At 36.6% G+C, this 22,550-nt stretch overlaps 5 protein-coding genes across 5 annotated transcripts; 2 read left to right on the top strand and 3 right to left on the bottom strand.

The window, feature by feature from the left end:
- Positions 1–258: 258 nt before the first annotated feature.
- Positions 259–2,267, bottom strand: LOC117636127 (iron-sulfur assembly protein IscA-like 1, mitochondrial). The gene is made up of 3 exons (XM_034370603.1): positions 2,006–2,267; positions 1,778–1,895; positions 259–663 (listed from the first exon to the last, which is right to left on the bottom strand). Exons 1-3 carry the CDS (start codon positions 2,193–2,195, stop codon positions 564–566), a joined length of 408 nt encoding a protein of 135 aa, XP_034226494.1. The 5' UTR covers positions 2,196–2,267; the 3' UTR covers positions 259–563.
- A 979-nt stretch (positions 2,268–3,246) lies between these two features.
- Positions 3,247–8,343, top strand: LOC117634203 (cell division protein FtsZ homolog 2-1, chloroplastic). The gene is made up of 8 exons (XM_034368173.1): positions 3,247–3,413; positions 3,740–4,488; positions 4,598–4,897; positions 5,580–5,670; positions 6,542–6,666; positions 7,289–7,381; positions 7,720–7,785; positions 7,860–8,343. Exons 2-8 carry the CDS (start codon positions 3,838–3,840, stop codon positions 7,977–7,979), a joined length of 1,446 nt encoding a protein of 481 aa, XP_034224064.1. The 5' UTR covers positions 3,247–3,413; positions 3,740–3,837; the 3' UTR covers positions 7,980–8,343.
- A 63-nt stretch (positions 8,344–8,406) lies between these two features.
- Positions 8,407–11,127, bottom strand: LOC117634201 (putative pentatricopeptide repeat-containing protein At5g52630). Its single transcript, XM_034368172.1, has one exon. The coding sequence runs from the start codon at positions 11,087–11,089 to the stop codon at positions 9,008–9,010; it is 2,082 nt and encodes a 693-aa protein (XP_034224063.1). The 5' UTR covers positions 11,090–11,127; the 3' UTR covers positions 8,407–9,007.
- A 2,534-nt stretch (positions 11,128–13,661) lies between these two features.
- Positions 13,662–15,173, top strand: LOC117634790 (protein BIC1-like). The gene is made up of 2 exons (XM_034369011.1): positions 13,662–14,316; positions 14,690–15,173. The coding sequence occupies exons 1-2, from the start codon at positions 13,859–13,861 to the stop codon at positions 14,724–14,726; spliced, it is 495 nt and encodes a 164-aa protein (XP_034224902.1). The 5' UTR covers positions 13,662–13,858; the 3' UTR covers positions 14,727–15,173.
- A 1-nt stretch (position 15,174) lies between these two features.
- Positions 15,175–20,030, bottom strand: LOC117634789 (protein CIA1). Its single transcript, XM_034369010.1, has 10 exons — positions 19,554–20,030; positions 19,320–19,466; positions 18,989–19,207; positions 18,789–18,856; positions 18,355–18,420; positions 18,135–18,206; positions 16,842–16,904; positions 16,486–16,561; positions 16,172–16,255; positions 15,175–15,443 (listed from the first exon to the last, which is right to left on the bottom strand). Exons 1-10 carry the CDS (start codon positions 19,743–19,745, stop codon positions 15,372–15,374), a joined length of 1,059 nt encoding a protein of 352 aa, XP_034224901.1. The 5' UTR covers positions 19,746–20,030; the 3' UTR covers positions 15,175–15,371.
- Between the last annotated feature and the right edge of the window lie 2,520 nt (positions 20,031–22,550).

The following is a 22,550-nucleotide window of genomic DNA, read 5'->3' as shown; positions in this document are numbered from 1 at the left end:
GTAGGGATCTTCGTAATACCAAAAGAACGGCACAAAAATGTTGAAGGAAAGAAGTACGTTACACAGCTTTACTCCCCAACAAAGTAACAAAGTCCAATTTCACAAACTAATACGCTAAACCTATTGTTCGATTTTGCAGCACAAATCATTTTGATCCTTTCCCTTTACGCTGAGAAAATCCTAATCTGAACCATACATAGCTTCTGCAAGAGTGCATATAAAACTACGCCTGCAAGCAAAAGAGATGGGGACAGGAGGGGCGGAATGATCACAAAGCTGATCATAGCCATGAAGATCCCGATAGGAATCTCACTGCTGCAATTTCCACAAGTCGGGCGGTGTTTACATGTTCACGTTCACATCACAAAAGTTAATACAAATTCAACAAGTACATAAATTATAGATATACATTGTGTTGTTCCAAACAAAATTGGAATCAGCTTTACAGAAGAATATGAACTTTTTAAGACCTAAGTTAGCACTGACTGCTATAACTCAGGAGAGTGCCATAAAAAATAATAAGTTAGTAAAGTCTTGGTTCATCGTGAGTTGGCCATAGTTCTTTAAACCTTCTTAGTAGCTCCACTAACACCTGTTGTCATGAAAGATTCTCCACAACCACACTGTCCTTTAGAGTTGGGATTGATAAATACAAACTCAGACCTGCCAACGAAAATAAAAATAAGTGTGAGGAAAACCAGGAAGGCAGTAGTAATTGGAGGCATAAGCAAGTTGTATAGACAAGGGCATCAATGCCAACCGAATAGTGCCACCAAGAAATGAATATAGGGTATCCGTATGCACGGTGGTTAAATTTAAAAAGTTTTCATCAGATCAACAAGGTGTCAATTTATCATGCCTCCAGGTTCTTCTTTAACACAAACCTTTCAAAGGTTCACAATCTCAAGTACTCATTCATTCAGTAATAAAGCAAGAAAAATAACTATTAGCAACCCATCTTGCTTCAATGTTTGGAAGCACATCTAACAATGTTTCTCCTAACATGGCCAGTTGAAGAATTCAGTAATTGCCTTTTTAACACACACATTGAATTTGCCATCAAATGTTCACAGGCACACATCCAACACCTACACTCTTTCACAGTCTTTTTAATTCCTGAACATTATAATAAACAGAGGATGAAGTACTAATGGCAGCAGCGGTGGAGGTGATCATGATCCCATGGTGGTCTTAAATTCTTAATGATGGCTCCGTGGTGGTCTTAATGAAATGGTGGTGAGGCTAGTTAGTATGATGGCAGGAACAGAAGGCTGACCATCAACGCAGGTGACAAAAGGAGGGGAACATTAAGATCAATAGTTGAGGGCATAAAGCTTAAGCTGAAGCTGGTGCTGCTCATTATAGCAGTGCAAAGCAGCATCAATCTGGGTCTGGTATTGGGGGGGTGGCATTATATGGTAGTTAGGCAGCAGAAAACCCACCAGGAAACTGAAACATACTGCCCATATGTGTGTTGATTGTCGTAAGATCCTAGCTCATTTCAAAGTGTTATATTCACACTCTCCAAAGTTAAACACGAAATTCGAAACCCAATTTTCCTCAGAAATGTTATGGGTTATGGCCAAAATGACAATTGAAAGAGATATAAATTACACATCAATACTCAATTGTTTCCACCAAATTAAAACCAAAGGACCACACCAAAATCAAAATCAAGCAAACAATTTCTTACAAGCCAAACATGCTGATATATTCACACCCTTCCACCAAAACAAATCATAAGAAATGAAAAGAAAAAGAGGACGAGAAGATTAACCTGAGTTTGTCATCTACAAAATCCATTTTGGTTCCTATAACGTGCATGAGCGCCTTTGGATCGATCAATATCTTCACACCCTTGTCCTCAACCAACTCGTCGAACTTCCCTTTATCATCTGCACATCAAAATTGGAGGCACGTATTTATCAAAATCATTTTCACTTCAAACAAATTCAAGCATATAAAAATGAAGAACAACAACGATCAAGATCAAACGACGCGGGACCTGCGTAATTGAGAGTGTACGACAAGCCGTTGCAGCCACGAGCCTTGACGCCGAGCTTGAGATAGGGCCGCCGGCGCTGCTCCAGAAGCTGCCGTATACGACTCGCCGCCGCGTCAGTTAAGCTGACGGCTTGACGCCTCGCTGCCGGTCCGATCCTCTCGGCTGCCGCCGCCAGAAACTGCGAAGCCATCGGTGAGATTTTTAATATCCTCCTTCCAAAATTGCATTCACGATCTGAAACTGCTTGTGTTGAACTCGCGCCAGGGTACTTCCGTCATTTGAACGTTGCGTCCCAAACCAGTTTCTTGAAGTTTCGTGGACACAGGAACGAGAAAATTTATGCTTACGTGTCGCAACAGTATTCGCCTATGTGATAATTACCTCTTTGTTCCATGTTGCGAGATTATTTTTACCGCGCTCCGTGACGTGCCTAACATTAACCGCTAATGTCCGAGTTAATCTAAGACCATGAGCTTGGCTTTTTTTATTATTTAAAATGAAGGAATAATTGACCTCATTTTGCGACTTGGTCTGAACCGAATTATTTCAATAATTTTTCAAAACTGAACTAATGACCAGGGGCTTCACAAAAATTATCTAGGCATTGCTTCATCAAGATAGCTTGTCGTTGGGAAGCTTCAGCAGAGAGGATAAAATTATACTAGTGTCATATTTGTTTTTGGATAAACTTATAAATAACGAGACTAAACTTATTAAATACAACATGACATATTGTGTCCTAAATAAAAAAATAATAATAATAACACAAGTTTGAACTCAATTCAAGCTTAGCAAATGACAATTCAGTACATAAACCTCCAATTTACTGCATATTTATATTGAAGAATATAAAATTTTACGTTAAAAACTTGAAAAATATAAATATAATATATAATAAGTTGTTGCATTACTAATAAAATTAGACAAAAGCGATTCGGCTTGCATTAGGTGCATTAATCAAATTTCTGGTTGCACTGCATTGCATGGGAATTTCTGTAGCTGTCGGTTAAATTATTTGGGCCCAAACAATTAACACATGAAATTTAAGGTAGCCCATCAATTAAACCCTTCACTGAACGATAAGGGTTTTGTGACTGTGTAGACCTGGTTCATTTCATGAGAGCCCACACAAAGATGCTCCTCACCTGAAAGAAGCCAAATCAGTCACCAACCTCAATCGCTATTTGCTCGCTTTTCACCATTTTTTCCTCAGTTTTCTTGCTTGCCTTTATACTTCCACTTCATTATCAACAAGGACCTCGACAGTCTAAATCTGAGTGAGCCATTTTGAAGACTCTAGAAACCGAAGGTGCTAAAAACCCTCCATTTCCGACTCTTTGGGCTCAGCGCCCAAATGCTTCCAGGAGTTTTGTTGTTTCTGTTTCCTAGGTTTCTTCAGATTTCTCAGGTCTGTTCATCTAAACCCAGGTGCCCATTTTCTGTTTCTTGCTTGTTTCTCTGAAAATTGGGTATCCATTTGTTCAGCATTTCTGGTTTGTTTCTTAGTCATTGTAGTAGACTGCTAACTTCATACTTACTTTGAATTCCGTATAATTTGTTGTTAGCTTTGCTTTTGCTGTTATAATTATAGTCCGGGGATTGTAATGCCTGCTTTGCAGCTTGTGGGATTTTCTGTTTGATTTGGTTTGACTGTTGGCATTTTACCCTTTGTTCGTCTTGACTGTTTGGGCCAATTGTGTGGTTTCTAAGAATCATTCGGTTTTTGGTAAACAGGTAGTGGAAGAAAGATTGGTGGTAGGATTGAAGTTTTAAGTCATCTGGGTTTCTAAATTTATTGGCATTCATCAACTTACCAGTCTCGCCATTACAAGATGGCGACTTATGCGTCAACATATTTTACTATTTCTGATACTCGAAACCCAGTGGGACTACTAACAGGACGTGGAGGGAGGTTATTAATGAAGAACCAATTAGGAAACTTTAGCTGCGTGAAAATGGCAGAAGACAAGTATGGTTTTATGGGTGCAATCCATAAGTCGACTTTGACACAAGTCAAGTGCTCAAGCAACTCTCAGAGTGTCAGTTCATATCAGAATAAAGACCCTTTTCTGAATCTACACCCTGAAGTTTCATTGCTTAGAGGGGAGGGAAACAATACGGTGAACAATCCGAGAAAAGATATCTCAAGTGGAAGTGTCACTGAGAGCTTAAGTGATAAATCTTCTCCTAGTAATTACAGTGAAGCAAAAATCAAAGTTATTGGTGTTGGTGGTGGAGGGTCAAATGCAGTTAATCGCATGATAGAGAGTGCAATGAAGGGTGTGGAGTTCTGGATTGTTAACACCGATGTTCAAGCTATGAGAATGTCTCCTGTCTTTCCTGAGAACCGCTTACAAATTGGTCAAGAGCTTACCAGGGGTCTTGGTGCTGGTGGAAACCCAGATGTTGGTATGAATGCTGCCAAAGAGAGCAAAGAATCGATAGAAGAAGCCCTGTATGGATCAGACATGGTCTTTGTTACGGTAGGTTCACATTCTGTTCCTCTGTCATGACTTCCCAATAGATGCCAGTGTATTGTGATATTTTATCTCAAGCATTTCTTCATTTGACTTTAAATTTCTCTATATGCAGGCTGGTATGGGTGGAGGAACTGGAACTGGTGGAGCTCCTGTAGTTGCAGGAGTTGCAAAGTCAATGGGTATATTGACTGTTGGTGTTGTGACAACCCCATTCTCTTTTGAGGGACGAAAGAGGGCAGTTCAAGCCCAGGAAGGAATTGCTGCTTTGAGAGAAAATGTTGACACACTGATAGTCATTCCAAATGACAAGTTATTGACTGCAGTTTCCCAGTCTACCCCAGTAACAGAGGCATTTAATCTGGCTGATGATATTCTACGACAAGGAGTTCGTGGTATCTCTGATATAATCACGGTATGTGATTTTTAAAGATATTGTGTGTAATATGAATTCTTTTCTTAATGGTACTTACCAGAGTGTTAAAGAAATAAATGAGCTAAGGAAAGCAAAGAAAGAAAGAAGAAAAAAAATTGAAAGGAAAATGAATGAATACAACAGGAACCTTGATTTACTTATTTTATTTCTGCCATGTGTAGACCATAATCTCAACAGCTGATTCCCTACAGTCATAAAGAATGCTTGATAGACTCTAATGTTAGTAGTACTTCCCCTAAATGCATTTAAATATACATAAACAGTAAGGGTATCAGTACTTCTCTGTGAGTAATTGTTCAATATTATCATGGGTTGAAAGTTGTTATTCAAAAACTGGCACCCAGTAGTGGAATCTAGTGATGATATATTTGCGAGTTTATTAATACTGATAAACTGGTACTAATATTTTTGAACCTTGAACTTCTGGCTTTAAAACTGTAAGTTCAGAAGTAATATATAAAATAAAAATCAAACTGACGGTATTTGCTTCATACTTGAACTTCTGGGTGTTAAGACCTTATGAGCATTAGGTTGTTATCTGCTTAAAGTGTCTTCATTTGGTCAAAGGAGTTTGATTATTTACTTGTATATCATTGCATCTTTTTACGGCAAATTTTTTTTTTTTTTTGCTCTAATTACTTGGTCATCACCTTGACTGCAGATACCAGGGCTGGTAAATGTGGATTTTGCTGACGTACGGGCTATAATGGCTAATGCAGGTTCTTCATTGATGGGGATAGGAACAGCAACTGGTAATGTTTTAGCTACTTACTACTAGCCACTAGGATGTTTAGAGTGCTTATTTCATGTCAGACGCTTCACTTATGAAATAAGACTTCATTATTGTGGTTCCAAATTTTCCATATTGCCTTCCATGATGACACCATTGTGGATAACCTTCTTGTGAAGTTAATATATTATGAATGGCACCAAGAGCTTCTCAGTTTTTCTGGTTAGAGCATGAGGAGGAACCGAAAGGAGACATAATCCCAAATTTGTTTTGGGCTTAGATAGAAAATTATGCAATTAAAATGTTTACTAAAAGACGTGATGTTGATATTGCATATTTTCTCTAAATTAATTAATTTTAGTTGCAGCATATATGCAGCTAGTTAAAGATCACCAAAATACCGGGTGATCTGTTGTAATAAATTAACTGTTGTTATTGGATAAAGAGGTATTAAAATCCTTCTTACCTAGATCTTTGTAAGCTTATGTGGTGTGAAGAAATCTCTACTTCTAGATGTTTCTTTTTATGGTTGTCTTCACAACTGTGTACTTTCAAGGGTATTTTTATGGTTGTCTTCACAACTGTGTACTTTCAAGGGTTATCAGAATGGCAACTCTGACTTTACATGTAGTTTATCTTAAAAACATAATATGTTTCTGTTTTCCGTAATGTATATAATATTCCCTAATTAGAATTGAAAGGGAGATTTGTGTATACAGTACAACTATATCACGAATTCTGATATCATATGCTTAGACTGTCATACATTGGCAGTTTTTTTCCCTAACATGCATCTTCGTCAAGCCTTTTGTTCCAGTATCGATGACCCTTTTCAATTGTTCATAATATAATGCTATAACTATTTTCTGAGGTTTTTTTATATCTTGGAGTAGGGAAGACAAGGGCAAGAGATGCTGCATTAAATGCCATCCAATCACCTTTACTTGATATTGGTATAGAGAGAGCTACTGGAATTGTTTGGAACATAACCGGGGGAACTGATTTGACCCTTTATGAGGTACTTTTCTCTTTCACTCACTCTCCTTTTTGGTGATACTTGTGGACTCATGGAGTTCACATATTCTTTTGTCTTCTGTATGAGAGTCTTTCCACTACTTTTTGTCTTGTAGAAGGAAATATGTTCTTACTTGAAGTCTGGTCTACCACATATCTGCGAGATAAAGCTGTCTTTAGGAATTACTTTTACAGTTTCACCATTGCATTCCACATCCGCACACTTATTTAGTTGACCAGTTCTTTGAACAGCCATAGCCTGATTTACATGTAAAGAAACAAGATGCCATTATGCTTCTCCTGTTCATTCTCTTGCCCTTTTCTTTTTCAAGTTTGACTTAAGTAATCAGAAATATTATGAAGCAAATGCTCCCCTTAATTCTAACCTGCAAGAATGACGTTACTCTGCAATCTTCTTAGGTCTTTTATTCTAGGCCTAGAGATATAGACTAAAACTTTCATCTATTAGTTTTCTCATAGAGAAATCATTTGGTTGACCCAGAAATGTCCTAAGTTCCAATGCGGTAACTCCAGTATCTACCGAGTCCTAAATGGTAGTTTTCACTCACAGTTGACACATGTATTTCTCGTCTCTTACTCTAATTTTCAAATGGGTATTTTCATAGGTAAATGCTGCAGCCGAGGTTATATATGATCTTGTTGATCCAACAGCAAACTTAATATTTGGAGCAGTGACAGATCCATCACTTAGTGGTCAAGTAAGTATTTTGCTTTCTCTAAATTAAACATAGCAAAGTTTTCGAATCTGCAGTCCTAGCCTGCACATTATGTCATGAGCCTGCAATATTTTGGCCCATACCATCTCGCTGTACCATTAATTCAAACAAAGGAGAAAAATAAAATAAAATTCAACCAATTGATATATGTTTTTGTTTGGTTAGTTCTTTCTGTAATTCTACTTGCCAGAAAAGCATTTTATACCTTTTTTTTAATACAAGGTATAAGTAATTAGAATATATATATTCTTGCATCTGGTGGTGTTTTAGTTGGAGTACATCTTAAAATGCCATGCTACTTGTTTTGGTTTTTCATTCAGGTCAGTATAACTCTTATTGCTACTGGATTCAAACGCCAAGAAGAGAATGAAGGGAGGCAACTCCAGGTATTCCTAAACTCTCTGTCTCTCTCACTCCAGGCCATTCCAGAAACAATTTTGTAACATCTACCAAATTTCAGGCACAAGGAGACGTCACCCTTGGAATCAATCGACGGCCTTCCTCTTTCATGGAAGGTAGTCCAGTCGAGATTCCTGATTTCTTGAAGAAGAAAGGACGCTCTCGCTATCCAAGAGTCTGACGTGCCTTTTTTGTCCAAAAGCGGGCTGTGTCTCAGGCCTCTTAGCCTCTTCATTCCTACTAGCTCAGCATCCATCCGAGGGATTTAAATGTGCCTCTGTAGATACTAGATGATAGATCCGCAATATGCCATCTGTTAGTGGTTTCTAGCTTTGATATATTATTAGTGCATACTCATCTGAGTGTATGTTTTCCCTTTCACGTCATTTAGAATCTTAGATCTTGTTTTCCCAGAAGCTTTGAATAAACGCCATTGGCTACATTGGCATGTACAGTGTTTTCCCCCTAGAGGGTGAGATAGAACTTATGGAGAATCATGAATGGCTTGGTTCAGAGAAAATAATTCTTTATTTTTACTTGGTTTTTGTGGGGATCTTCAGAAGTCCGATATCTGATTCTTAATTTAAGCTTTCTTTAACTATCTCAAACAAGCAGCAGCAGCCATTTATATTTCTCAATGAGGTATTACATCTCAGAAGTAACTGTTGGGTGAAAGACATGAGACTCCCCCATTTTGTTGGGTGAAACACAAACTGTAAGTTCATTAATCAATTATGAAATCTAGGTCACTTAGTTGAACAATAAAGATTCAATCATCATAATGATTTGCGTCTCCACCAGCAGTGATATTGAATTCCCCACACTCCACTCGATTCTTTGAAGATTCAATAATCATAATGATCTGGGCCATCTAAATGAAATTTCTCTTTGATCGCCTACCAATGGCTGCCAAATTATTGATGGCAAAGGGTTAGCTGCCTTCCATGATCAAGATGAAGGCCAAGGCAAAGGCTTGTCTCCTTGCATGCTTCTGAATCAAAGCCTAAAATCCCATTATTCCTTCTTGATGACCAAGTCATCTTACATTTCTTCCCTACCAGTTGGATCAAAAGATTGTCAGAAAAGCTCTTGTTGGTGCGCATGCTCAGAAACCAGGCAGACAAGTCTTGTGTGCCTTGAAAACTCATGTGAGTAAATAAGATGGTTCTGGGCAATAATCCCTTTAGAAATGAATCGGCCTTTGAAACACTACCAGTAATCTCCACATGAACATAACCCATCTGCAAAATGGTGAAATCGATTATTATCCCGAACAATAATCTTCCTTCCTGCCACCTTGGAGATGTACTTGATTGCAGAATGGCAATCCAAGCACACCCTTAAATTTTTCTTCACAATGATTGGCTTCTCAGCTGGCATACTTATCAGTGCAAATGCAATTGCTATCCTCTCACTGTGATGGTGAAGAAGCTTTTCCTTGGAGCTTTCGTCCATTTCATGTGGAATAGAATCTGTTTGTGGAACATATCCAGCGTCCTTTATCTGATCAAGAAGAGTATCAAGTTTTTCATAAATTTCTTTCATCAGAGGATGAGACCAATCTTCTGCTCTGAAAGTATGGGTTTTGTTTCCAACATCAACCCAACTATAGCCAGGCAATTTCTTCATGCGGCAATCTCTCATCTTCTTCCGCACACTCCTCACATCTTCCCACTGCTGTTCCTTTGCATATATATTCGAAAGCAAAACACGTGCTCCAATATTCTCAGGTTCAAGCTGCATCAGTTTTTCCGCTGCAAGTTTGCCCCTCTCCTGATCACCATGAATCCTGCAAGCCCCAAGAAAAGAGCACCACCCAAAAGCATTTGGTTGGATTGGCATGTTATTTATGAACTCTTCAGCCTCCTTAAGCCTTCCAGCCCGACCAAGTAAATCAATAACACAAGAGTAATGTTCTTCTCTAGGCACTATGCCATATCTCTTCTCCATAGAATGAAAGTAATTTAAACCTTCATTTACCAATCCAGCATGGCTACACCCTGTTAAAAGACTGACAAATGTTATTGCATTTGGTTTCACTCCTCTGTTTACCATTTTAGTAAATGTTTCCAAGGCTGCTTTTCCTAAGCCATGAAGAGCAAACACACTTAACAATGAATTCCATGCAACTTCAGTTGGGTTTTCTATCTCGTCAAACACTTGGATTGAATGATCAAGCAACCCACATTTTCCATACATATCAACAAGAACACTATAAACAAAAGGGTCTCTATCGAAATTAACCTTAACCACCTGAGCATGAAGCTGGATTCCTTGATCAGGTGCAGCTTGGTTGGCACAAGACTTGATCAAGCTAGAGAAAGTGAACTCATTAGGCTCAACTCCCCGCCTCTGTAAGTCAACAAACAAATTAAAAGCCTTGTCAATTTCATCCATCTCAACAAAACCATTGATCAGAGAGGTACAAGAAACAATATTTCTACCATCAGAGTCAATCCAAAACACATTTGAAGCACCCTCCATATCTCCTGCTTTCGAGTACATATCAGTCAGAGCATTGCCCACAGAAACCTCTACTTGAAGTCCTAACTTCAGAACAGTTGAATGAAGACACTTTCCAAACTTACAAGCCTTCAATGCAGAACAAGCATTTAACGCACTACAAAGAACATGTTGATCTATAACAATCCCATCATTAACCATCCTCTTATAAGTTAGTAAAGCTGCCTCTGAATCACCATTCTTTGCATATCCATCAATCATTGAAGTCCACGAAACTGCGTCCTTACACGGCATCTCCTCAAAAACCTTGCAAGCATCAGCCATCAACCTGAACTTCCAATACATATCCGCCAAATTACTACCCACAAATAATTCAAAAGCCAAGCCCAATTTCAAAGCAAGAGAATGCATTTGCCTCCCAATCTCAATCGTCCCAAGAAACACGCAAGCTCTGATGACACTTGCAAATGCAAACTGGGTTGGGTTCTCTCCAGCACCTCTCATCTGGGAAAAAGTTTTCAAAGTCTCAGAGAACCTCCTGTTTTGAGAAAACCCAGTTATCATTGCTGTCCAAGAAACCAAGTTTCTCTGAGGCATTTTGTCGAAGACTTTGAGAGCATAGTCGACCTCCCCACATTTTGAGTACATGTTGAGAAGGTGGTTGGCGAGAAAAATGCATGGGGTGTACTCGGTGCGTAGAAGCTGAGCATGGAGCTCCTTGCCTCTGTTTAGCTGCTTGGTTCGTGCGTAGGTTTGGATAGTTTGCGCCAAGGTGGTGGCGTCCTGGAGCATGTGCCCGCCAAAACGGCACACCGCTTGAAAATTCATAGAGGGGTGAAATCGAAATTTTGTGGAAAAGCTTTACACATTGCATAAGAAAATGGAATTATGCCCCATATGTCCCTTCCTCAGAAAATAGAATAAATTTCTTTTTTTGCTAAATATTTGGGTATTTTATATTGTTAGACCAATTTAACTAACATGATCAACAATTTTTTATTTTTTATTTTCCGTTTATTATCAATAATTTAGATTCTTAATTTGGTTGTCTAATAGCATATCATGTCAAATATTTTGCGAGACAACATCACTCATTTTAGAAAATTTGTCTTCTTTTATCTAATCAACAGAGAGAGGGATTCAAATTTTAATATCTTCCAACATTATGAAGGTAAATAATGGTAAATCAAGAAGTCAATTTGACGTCTTTTTTTTACATGTTGAATTTGAAAAGATAGGTTTCGTTTAACATCATCAATAGTTGAGATACATAATTTGGTTCTTTAATAGCATATCATATCAAATGCATTACACAAGATTACTCATCTTATAAAATCCAAATTTTTTTTCTTATCAATAGAAGTAGGGTTTCGAACTTCTGTTCTATACATGTTGAATTTGGAAAGACAAGTGTGATGCACATAAACACCACACCGGCAACCTACTCAAAGATACTCGAGATATAATTGAGCTGAGAGCATTACAAGAAGAAGAAAAACATTTCAAAATTTCCACAATAAACAAAATAAAAATCTGTTCCAAAATATCATCAAGTGTCACAAGTGGTCCAGATTCTCCAATGCCCCACAATAAGAAAGACGATGAACATAATAAAACTGACATTGCCCTATAACAATGCACTTTATAGTTTATAAAAGTATATCACTTTTACACTATCTGACAGGAGGCTAAAATGGAAAAATTCTCAACTCTTGTTTTATTATCTGATTTGTTCACCAATTTTTGAGTGGTTTATGTTGTTTGTATTTTTTCATGAATGATTTTATTTTATTATAAGTGGTTGGTGGCGGCTACACCTCGTCAGTCTTGTCCCATGTTTTGAGTGTTTTGCCATGGGGCTATCTTTGGGTTTGGCAAATTATATGTGGCTATGGAAATAGATGTTGGTGCACCATTTCACAAAAGACTATTATTGATTTCTAGAGTCATAGGCATCCACATATGTTTGGGTTGGGTTTTTGTGATGTTTACAACACACAGCTTCACCCTTACGGAGGACTCACAGTAATATTTATTGGATGCAATTCAGAGTTTCAATTTTATCGGACGAAAAAAAAAAAAAAGATTCAAATTTAAAATATCTTTCAATATTAGAAGAAGAAGTATTACTAAATTAAGAATTAGTTGGTATTAGTATCTATTTTTAATTCCTTGAAATATAATCTCATTCATGAATATTCTATTATATCTAATAAATCACAACAGCGCTCATACGTCACGCAGGGTGTTATAACTTTTATAAAAAATTGAATGGAATTGGATGGAGGAGTGACATAACATTGACGGGTGGACGTACCCCTAATAATTCATGCCGTATTTGTAAAAATTACACTAAGTAAGTCTGAGATTCAATGTTGTAACATCTTTCTTGTAAAACAACCATAGATATATACGAGGAAGTGTCATTTGCCCTCTTCTTTTGCACAATGAACTTCACTGAATTTAGCTCTTGCATATCAAGAGACAAAACAAGAAAGACATGACAACATGGGGCCTTGAAGAGAAAGATGCCCATGTGCATAATGCACTCTTACCATTCTGATTGTACGAAGATTATATTGTTCTTCTCCTTTTATGTCCAAAATAATTAGTTGTGAAATGATTTTTCGTGTTTTGAATTTTTTTTTTTTTTTTGGTCAATTCGTGTTTTGAATTATGTCACCTGATTGTGTGATGTGTTTTGAGTGCTTAAATTTCAAAGGAGAACTTCGACCAAAAAAAAAAATTCAAAGGAGAAAAAACCAAAGGCTGCTAGCAAGTGATGGTGTACAATAGAAGAAAATATCTTTTTGAAAACCCCAAGAAGGTCCCCATCTTGTATTGAATAAAATTGAATAGTGTGCAAATTATCATTAAATTTATAATTCTTTTTTCGCTAAATAAAATTTCACTACCAACTCCCAAATCCAAATGCATGTCAATGGAGTTTAAACCAGTGAAAAAATAACTTTGTTTTGTTGATCAAATAGTCTTAAGTTCGAAATTTCATGATACCTTAACAGTAGGTGCGTGAGAAAAATTCATTCACTTTTTACTTTTGATACAAAAAAAAAAAAAAAAAAAAACCAAATGTCTTATTATTATTATATGCGGCCCCAAATCAACATCAACCTCACAATCCTCCTAAAACCCATCCAAGGAATCCCACTAGTCGGATTTATTATTATGAGAGTCCCTTTTTCCCTTTCTTTTTTGCATTTTCAAACAAGAACTAAGCCACACAAATTGGACTTCAAAGCAAATCTCAACCAAGCCACGTACTGTTGTCACTAACCATACAAAAGAAAACAAAGAAGAAGAAGAAAAAACTTTAAGCATTGACGTGTACACTAACCCCCCACCCATTCTAGTTGCATTATTAACACAAGCAAATTAAATCCCTCCCAGCTTGCTATATCCCTGTGCACACTACCATTCAACAAGAGAACATCAATTGAAAAAAGTCTGAACACGAAGAAGAAGAAGAAGAAGAAGAAGAAGAAGAAGAAGAAGAAGAAGAAGAAGCACCACCTAGCTAGCTTTGCACACATTTTTCATTTCCATTTTCCCTACTGAACGAGAAAAAAACCATCTCAGATGACTCATCAAGTCCCTTTGGAAAAATCCATCAACCAAAAAACTCAATCTCTTCCAACCCTACAAGAACCAGAGGAAATCTCCAAGTCTAACATCAAGTGCATGGAGCAAGGCAGCACATCACCAAAGAGGCATGAAAATGATGGGTCAAGCAGTGAAGAAATTGCAGTTTTGGAAGGCCAGGCTTCTGCTGCTGGGGATGTTGTTGTTGTAGATCACGAACCAAGTAATGTGGCTGATGAAGACAGTGGACGTGAGAGGTTGAAGAAGCATAGGGTTGAGGTGGCTGGCCAGGTTTGGATACCTGATATATGGGGGCAGGAGGAGTTGCTTAAAGATTGGATGGATTGTTCTGCTTTTGATGCTTCTTTATTCCCAAGTGGGATTATGTCTGCTCGTTCTGCTTTGATTGAGGAGGGGAGGAGACAAAACTCAGCCAGAATAAGAATAGAAAACAGGTGTTGAATTATAACAATAATAATTAATCTTCTCATTTTTCTGAGATCTTTATATTTGTTTTAATTATAGTTATGATCATATACAAGCTCTTTTTTATATTTTAATATTTATGATTATTGATACATGAAACATTATAAATTTATATATATTATGGGAATGGCTTCTGTTAGTGAAAATGATTCTATTTGCCCCAAAAGAGTGCATTTTCTGACAATGGTGTATGTAACCAGCTTTAGAAATTAGGCTTTTCATGAATAGGTACATTTATCATTTTCTTTAGCTATATATCATTCAGGGATTGCACATAACTTCTGAAATATAAAGCTCTTTCTAATTTTATTGCATGGATTGTTTGATGTTTTTATCTTATAGATTGTTTGCTGTCAGCAAACAAACACCACCAAAATAAAGGCAGAAATCAATCATCTCTGAACGATTGTTTGTCTGCTGCAACAGTGAGGATGTTTTTTTAAAGTCCTCTTGGGGGCATACACCCACCTGTGAATGAAGAACAAATTGGGCATTTGGACACCGTTCGAGAAATCGCCACAGCCATTGGTTCAGTATCGGCCAGTCAGCTTAGTTAGTTTAGTTAGTTTGACAACCACTAGGTCGTAAAAGCTTAAGCAACTAGAGAATAGGCCGACAGTTCTATATACAGCTAACAGTGGACACTGCCTGACAATGTAGTTTGTAAACGTGATCAGAACACATGTAAGCCAGACATCGTATTTTCGAACACAATGTAAGAATTCATTGTTAACTGAGAGGATAATAAGGAATCCGCCATCAGAGAGGCGAGGAGGGAAATAAGTTGAAAGAGAAATGTCTGAAAGCAAATCTTGTTAGCCATCCTATAAACAATACTGTAAGCTTCAACCTTCGCCATCTTCATTCTCATAAAGATTCATTACATCTAATTCACATTAAAAATTGCCACATTTCACTTACTATACTAAACTTCATGTTTTTCCAAAAATCGAGACCAGTATAAAAGAGAAAATACTTTTGCAATTACACAATTGTTCTAACAGCAAAGAAAAAGGTTCCTTCATCAGCCTGCAGATGTCAGCTCCCATATTTTAATCGTCCCGTCATCAGCTGCCGAAGCAAGAATCCGATCCTCCTGAAAAATTCAACAGCAATGTACAAGGGAAATGTTAGTGCATGCATGGTATACAAAAAATAAATTCCTCCGGACATGGTAACCTGTTAATTCAGCAACCTCTCTCGCTCACATGACTATTTAAAAAGAATTAATGTATAGAGAGCATAGACAAACTTAAGTCATCCAAAAAGAAGGGAAAACGGTAACAGAGCTCCTGTGAGCAATTTGATGCAACCATAATTGTATTATGTGCAAATTATTTAGTAGGTAATAACTACGCAGAACATCACTGGTACTCAGCAACCACAGCAGTCCTCAACTTGGTGGTAGTGCTGGTGCTTTAAGCGCGATAATGGTGATGCTTGAAATGATAGTCATGGGGTCCTTGATGATTGGCTGTAGGGGTAGTATTGACTATGATAGGGGTGTGGTGGTAATAGTAGCAGTCACAGCAGAAAGTATGGTGACAGAACCAGGACAAGTGATGATAGCCATTTGAGTATAGTTGCCATTAATGGCAGCAGAAAACTAGATAAGACTCATAGAACCTAGTTCTTGTGGACCATGAATGACAAATTACCAAAAAAATTTAGACACAAGAATACTGGACTCTAGGAGATTCTCAGAAATCTAGAGTTCAAGCTGGAAAGCCTCAATTCGCAGTCCAAGCTGGCAAAAGCTCCATTCACAGAGAAAACAACAGGACCTCACAGAACTTCAATGATCTGCAGAACGAGAAATCTTACCCCAGGGCTCCATTGCACTGAATTTATATCCATGTCATGGGCCTTCTCCTTTTTCAGAAGCAATTTATACGAAGGTCCATCAACCTGAACGAAAACACACAATTGGGTTATTTAATACTCCCCAAAACAAATAAGCAAATAACAGAGACACTCCAATCATCAAAGCACTCAATGAGCTTAATTTAATTGGTCCACACCAAGCTCTAGAGAATATTTATTAGCAATTCGCTGTCACAACTAATGGAGATATTAGGCCATTTCACTGGTGATACAAATTCTAATACAATCAATGGGGGTGAAAGATTATGACATACCAAACCATCTTTATCATCATTCTCCACAAAAAATCTTATCGTGTCATCAGCAGCTCCACTGGCAATGATATTGTCCCTGTCATTTTTCAATTAAATATAAATCAATATTTGGGATTAATCAAAATCTTATTTGGTGAATCAAACAATAAACTAATTAAACTAGTAAACTCAATCGAACCAATGCAGCCATGTTTACCTTATATTTTGCGCAGATTGCTACACTATCTTATATTGAATAAAGATCTTAAGTAATTCCCGTAAATCCCTATTAAATAGTTCATCTTTATTCTTTCTTATATTTTATAATCTTTACCAAAGACCCTCAACAATTGGAACTATTTCTTTGGTTCCATTACCTTGACCAATGAACTGAAAATATTGTCCGATCATGATAACCTGAAAGAGTGCAAAGATGTCTCCTGACAAAACCAAAAGAGAGAATCATCTTATCAGTGCGACAAGAAAACACAAATGAATTACAACCAAAATTTTAGCACTCTACTAAACAAATAATTTATTCAATTAATTCCTTGGCCTCATACTAAATGGATCTAAAACAATTTTCCATGGAACTGATAATGAAACAGTGTTATCAACACATAAGAGTAGAACCACATTATTTAATTCCATTCAAAAGCAGCTGACTTCTATGTTGCAACTACAATAACACTAAAACAACACAGCACTTGTAACTGTAAAGCCTCAGAAACATCTCAAACAAACACACTTCAAAATGAAAAAAAAAAATGAGAACCCTCCAAAATTTTCCAGGTAAACTTAGCATATCCTGACTATCAGGCACAATTAGGAATCTTGACCAAGAGTTTTTTAATCCAACTAAATGTGGGGATGGCATGGCCCCTGGTTTCAAATTTTTCAACCCATTGAAAGCACATTCTTCTGAAAATAATAAATTCATTCATGTAAGAGGCAATAATAGCTAGGTCAGATCATGTAGATGATTTTCTAATTCTTCAATCATGCACATATGTCCCTTACTTCAAGCTCAACATGGACTTATTCGCAAAACGAAAAATTATATTTTTTTGGGACAACTAAACGACAAATTACTTGGGCAACCCAGGATGACACATACCCTTCTCTTTCTATACAATGCACTGTCTGTCTAGGAAACATACAAAGTTTCAAATGCGTGAATGATCACATATAATTGAATATGAAAGCATCGTATTCAACAGAAACAATGGTGGAAGGCGCAAGTGTCAGGATGCTTGTGTGTTCACAATTAGACAAAGACTATGAAGAGGAACTCAAAACTCATAAGTAAATAAAGGAAACAAAAAGAAGTATAAATCCAAACAAATATATGAGGGAAGGAAGGGGGGAGAGAGAGAGAGAGAAAAAGAGGCTATTCAGATTCATCTATTTCTGTAAATGCAAATGTAGCCTACATCACTGCCCAGTGCTAAAGCTGAGTCTAATGGAATTTTTTTTTTTTTTTTGGTCAAAGCTGAGTCTAATGGATATGTCATGGTACAACCTATTAAATATCCCCACTCTAAAACAAAACCTATAACATCTGGTTAATAAAATATTTAAAACAAGATCAAATAATTCACATAACTGAAAGACCAAATTCAGGGATTCTAAAATGAAAAGAAATCATTCTAATGGAGCATGTTCCTCACCATGGTACAAAGTCATCCGTAGATTGCATCTTTTCATTGTCTGTTCCCCATATCTTTAAAGTAAGATCGTCACTGCAAAATCAGCACATTGTTATTTTATTTCTCCTTTTGAGTATTGTTCAAAACTTCAAATTTCCATTTTGCATAGATGCTCTTATAAATGGTGTTTTGGTATCAAAACCAATGAAACATAAAAAAATGAGAAAACACTTCTGCTTACCTGCAGGTAACCATTTTGTCTCCACCATCATTAAACGATAAAGCCCAGACAGTAGAAGAGTGACCACTACCAAGAAAACCGGTTAAGCTAAATTAGACTAAAAGATATATTTTGACAAAAATTGCTAGCAGTTCTACAAACTCAACTGGTTCAGAATAATCAATAGAGGCCATGTATCATATTAAAAAGAAAAACATCCTGCAGTCCTTAGATGAGATCATATTTCTTTTAAATTATGAACAGTTCAGATGCATTGCACCCACTGCACTTCTTAGTCGTCCATATCAAATCAATTAGTGAGAAACTTGACCTCATTAACCATAAGGTGCTTCGGCGGGAAGAACTACACACACGTTATGGAAACTATTACATAAAAGAAGGGAATAATTCTGAAGCAGAAAATTTAGAGATACAGAGAGGCTAAGACGTAGTACTTGTTAGTTTCACCTAATGTTTGCACACACGCCCAATCATCATCATCACCACCTTCATCTGCCCATATCTGCAAGAAATATGGTACGGTATCAGAAAAAAAGTATCCAATCTTCTTGATGCATAATTAACGAAAAAATAATCATTTTTGTGGGACAGTAGTAGGGAAGGTAGGAAAAGCACTTAAAACTCTAAACTTTACCTTGACAGTGTTATCATAGCTACAAGAAAATATAAGATTCCTGCTTGGATGCCACTGAACCATCTTCACATCTTGTGTATGGCCTTGCAACACTGCAACACAATCAAACTCATTTCCGGGTTGCACTTCCCATATCCATACAGTTTTATCCCGGCCACAAGTCGCAAGCAGAGACCCAGATGGATTCCAACTCACACTTTTCACTTCGTTTTCATGACCCTATACACAAAAACACCTTTACTAACAAAAACCAAAAGAACCCAACTTGTAAAGTTGATCGATTGAAGTAAAGCGAGAATCTTTCAATGCCATTAACAAAGATACCTCATACCTCTAAAGTGGACACACATTCATAATCACCCCCAACATTTTCCCAAATTGCAGTGGTGGCGTCGAAGCTGGCAGTGGCCAAAAATTTCCCAGATGGGGACCAAGCGCACGATCGGACGGTTCTAGTGTGAGTTTCATCCAAAACTGCCTGCAACCCAAAATTGAAAATTCCATAACAAATTGTCCCATTTAACAAAATAAGGAAAAAAAAAATCAAAACAAAAAGATGGGTAACCTTGCAATCCCACGAAGAAGTGGAGCTAGAGGGGTTGTGTTCCCAAATACGGACGGTCTTGTCACCACTACATGAAGCGAAGGAAAGGGGGATTCCGGCAACACCAGTTACTGGGTTCCATGCGAGGCTCCAGACCTTATCTGTGTGCCCCTCCAGCTTCTGAATCTCTCTCAGTCCTTTTGCTAACTCCATGGCCAGGTGGGGTTGTGAGCTTTGTGAAAATAAGGGATTGGCAGGAGAGTTAAAGAGTAAAGTGGTGAAGAAAAGTGAAAAGCTGGGGTATTGGGTTACGCTACTACGGTGTTGACGAGTCGGCAAGACGAGGATTTGACAGCCGGTGGGAGGTGAATGAATACTCTCTGTGCTCGCGTTGACGAGTTGAGTTGGTGTTTGTACTCTTGCGTTGTGTGTTCTGTGTGCACCACGAATCAGGAGCAAACAGCACTTGATTTTCCTTTTGGCAAAAATTACAATGTTGATGCATGTAGTCACTTGTTTTATTTTTCATATTTTCTTCAGAGAAAAAAAGTCTCCCTAATACTTCTTTTTTTCAATGTATTCATGACTAACTACCTAAACGACTTTGAGTGTTAATTGTGGAATGCTAAACTAAGGTGTGGCTATCCTTCAAACCGTAATCATATTAAGTTATTGGCTACGATTTTGTCAATGATCTCCCACAATCAACACAATTGGCTGAATATCTTGAAACCATTTTATACATATATATATATATAAAGCACATCGATATGATTTTTGAATATTCTACACCACTTATGCTTATATCATGTCAAGGAGTTTCTTTTTTTATTTAGAAAAGGCTTGTATCAATAATTATGATTTTATGTATGAACAACTCCTTCTAATAGATATTTAGACCGAAGTTGATGAACAATCAGTATTAGGGTTGGTTTTTGAACGAACCAAATCAAATACTACACTTAATTAAGCCACTATTAAAGATAAATAAAGAAAAATAAAAAGTAAGGCCATTCCATTTCGAACTTTTACACTCCATATCTCTAGCTCTAAGAATGGGATTGGCTTATTAACCCTCCAAGGTGCTGTGGAAGGAGTCCCTACTACTTACCCTAAACTAGTCACTCTTGACAGCTTCTGTGGAAGCCCTCCCTTTGAAATTAATCGATCACTGCCGTAGACAAGCCCTTGTCATGGAATTCCAATTCAAAAAAAATTGAAATAAAAATTCTTTTCCAATTCCATTTCAAAAAATTATGAAACTTCAACATCCATTCTAATTAAGAATTTTTTGGAAATTTTTGAAACTTACATATTTCAGAAATTTCAAAAAATACTTAAAATTTTAAAACATATCCAATGATTTGAAAGATTAAAAATGACTCAAAAATGAAAAATCATACAAAAAGTTCGAAAACTATTATATGTTACTACTTATATTTAGTTTATTATTTATGAAATTACTCGTCTATGTCTATTTGGCCATTTAAGTCATATTTAGTTCAACATAAAATTAGTCATTATGTATAGTCTAAGCTTGAAAACCCAATATATTTCAGAATTCGGAAGTTTCAAAATATTGAAATACATTCCAATTCCAATCCATTGTTTTTCGGAATTTTCGAATTTTGGATTTCAGATGTCAGAATTGATTTCGACTCGCCAAAATAGGAAAATTTTGAATCAGAGTTGGTCGGAATCAGAATTTCCAATCCAACTTGCACCCTTAACTGGTACCAATATTAGTGTTCACTATAAATGGGCTTGGTCAAGTACTAAGGCAACGGATTTTGGTCCCATTATCTGAAGGTTTGAATCCTTCGGCTCTAGAAATGTTTGATACATGATCATTTTGTTAATTTATTTAGAACAATTGGGTAAGCACAACCTGAAATCTGAGTGGGTAACCAAATACTCTATTGGGGGTGTATTCAATTAGGATTCTAGAGCATTTAAAAAGATTTTGTTTAAGTGGTAGCTTTCATATAACTTGATGGAACTTTAGAATTCATATAGAACTTGATAGACTTTCAGAAGACTTCTATATAATTTTTTAATAAACTTTCTTAAGATTTGTATGGCTTTTATTCCAGACTTCAAATTTAGAAAACGATAGAAGAAAAACAAATGGGAAAAGATCAGCCAATTGCCAGAGGAAAAAAACTCAAATGTTTCATGTGAGAGACTTTTTTTTGCCATTTTTGCCAAAGAAGTGCTCAAGTAGGCCTCCGTCTTCTACAAAAACTTTGAGCCTGTGGCCATCTTTGTTTTGTTTGCTTTGAGATCTCATCAAAGCCATGACTTTATTAAACTCCTATCCATATCTCTGTTAATAATACACGTAACAAATTATAAATAAATAAATAAAGATGGAAAGTATAATAGCATTGCTGTCAATGTATCTAATGGTGATCCAATTTCAAGAGATATTCTGATACTTGATTTGTACCAACGTGAATAAAATTTAAAACAATATGAAATAAAAAGCCAAATTTATAACATTTTTTCCTTCAAAAACATGAAATAAAATTATGTTTAATGAAAACCCTAGTAATAAGCATAAACTCTAACCCCAAACTATGCCCTAATAACAAGGAAAACACGATGAAGAAAAATCATTGAAAAAGAAAACCCAGCGAGGTATTGATAGAAGAAACAATAGGGAGCATACTTTCACAGATGGAGATTTGATTCAACTTTTTTATAATCTTAATTGAATACACTCATATTTGAATGGACTTTTTAAAAGTTCATACAAGTCGGAATTGAATACACCAAGACTTGTAAAACCTCTTTTAAAATTTGTTTAAATCCAAATTAAATACACTCGTTAAACGCTTCATAATCCTAATTGAATTCACCCCCATAAAATTTATCACTCTTTTTTATTGGGCGAAAAAGCACCGTAGTACGTATACCATACATCTTGTTTCTATTTTGATTTTCCAATTTTTTTATTGAGAAAAAAAAATTGAAGCATCAATTTAATGATTGTTAAGCCCACTATTGGTGAACATG

This window comes from Prunus dulcis, chromosome 7 (genome assembly GCF_902201215.1).
Source record: "Prunus dulcis chromosome 7, ALMONDv2, whole genome shotgun sequence".
NCBI lineage: Eukaryota > Viridiplantae > Streptophyta > Magnoliopsida > Rosales > Rosaceae > Prunus > Prunus dulcis.
Note: the sequence above shows the minus strand (reverse complement) of the source record. Positions and strands in the feature narration are given on the sequence as shown.

Coding starts and splice junctions, on each gene's coding strand:
- LOC117636127 (XM_034370603.1), bottom strand. CDS start 2,195: ATGGCTTCGCAGTTTCTGGCGGCGGCAGCCGAGAGGATCGGACCGGCA. Junction 1,896..2,005: donor GTACACTCTCAATTACGCAG/GTCCCGCGTCGT, acceptor TTTGATGTGCAG/ATGATAAAGGGAAGTTCGAC. Junction 664..1,777: donor TTTGTAGATGACAAACTCAG/GTTAATCTTCTC, acceptor TTTCGTTGGCAG/GTCTGAGTTTGTATTTATCA.
- LOC117634203 (XM_034368173.1), top strand. CDS start 3,838: ATGGCGACTTATGCGTCAACATATTTTACTATTTCTGATACTCGAAAC. Junction 6,667..7,288: donor CTGATTTGACCCTTTATGAG/GTACTTTTCTCT, acceptor GTATTTTCATAG/GTAAATGCTGCAGCCGAGGT. Junction 7,786..7,859: donor ATGAAGGGAGGCAACTCCAG/GTATTCCTAAAC, acceptor ACCAAATTTCAG/GCACAAGGAGACGTCACCCT.
- LOC117634201 (XM_034368172.1), bottom strand. CDS start 11,089: ATGAATTTTCAAGCGGTGTGCCGTTTTGGCGGGCACATGCTCCAGGAC.
- LOC117634790 (XM_034369011.1), top strand. CDS start 13,859: ATGACTCATCAAGTCCCTTTGGAAAAATCCATCAACCAAAAAACTCAA. Junction 14,317..14,689: donor AGAATAAGAATAGAAAACAG/GTGTTGAATTAT, acceptor TTTATCTTATAG/ATTGTTTGCTGTCAGCAAAC.
- LOC117634789 (XM_034369010.1), bottom strand. CDS start 19,745: ATGGAGTTAGCAAAAGGACTGAGAGAGATTCAGAAGCTGGAGGGGCAC. Junction 19,467..19,553: donor CTTCTTCGTGGGATTGCAAG/GTTACCCATCTT, acceptor TTTGGGTTGCAG/GCAGTTTTGGATGAAACTCA. Junction 18,421..18,788: donor ACATTAGGTGAAACTAACAA/GTACTACGTCTT, acceptor TTTTCTTGGTAG/TGGTCACTCTTCTACTGTCT.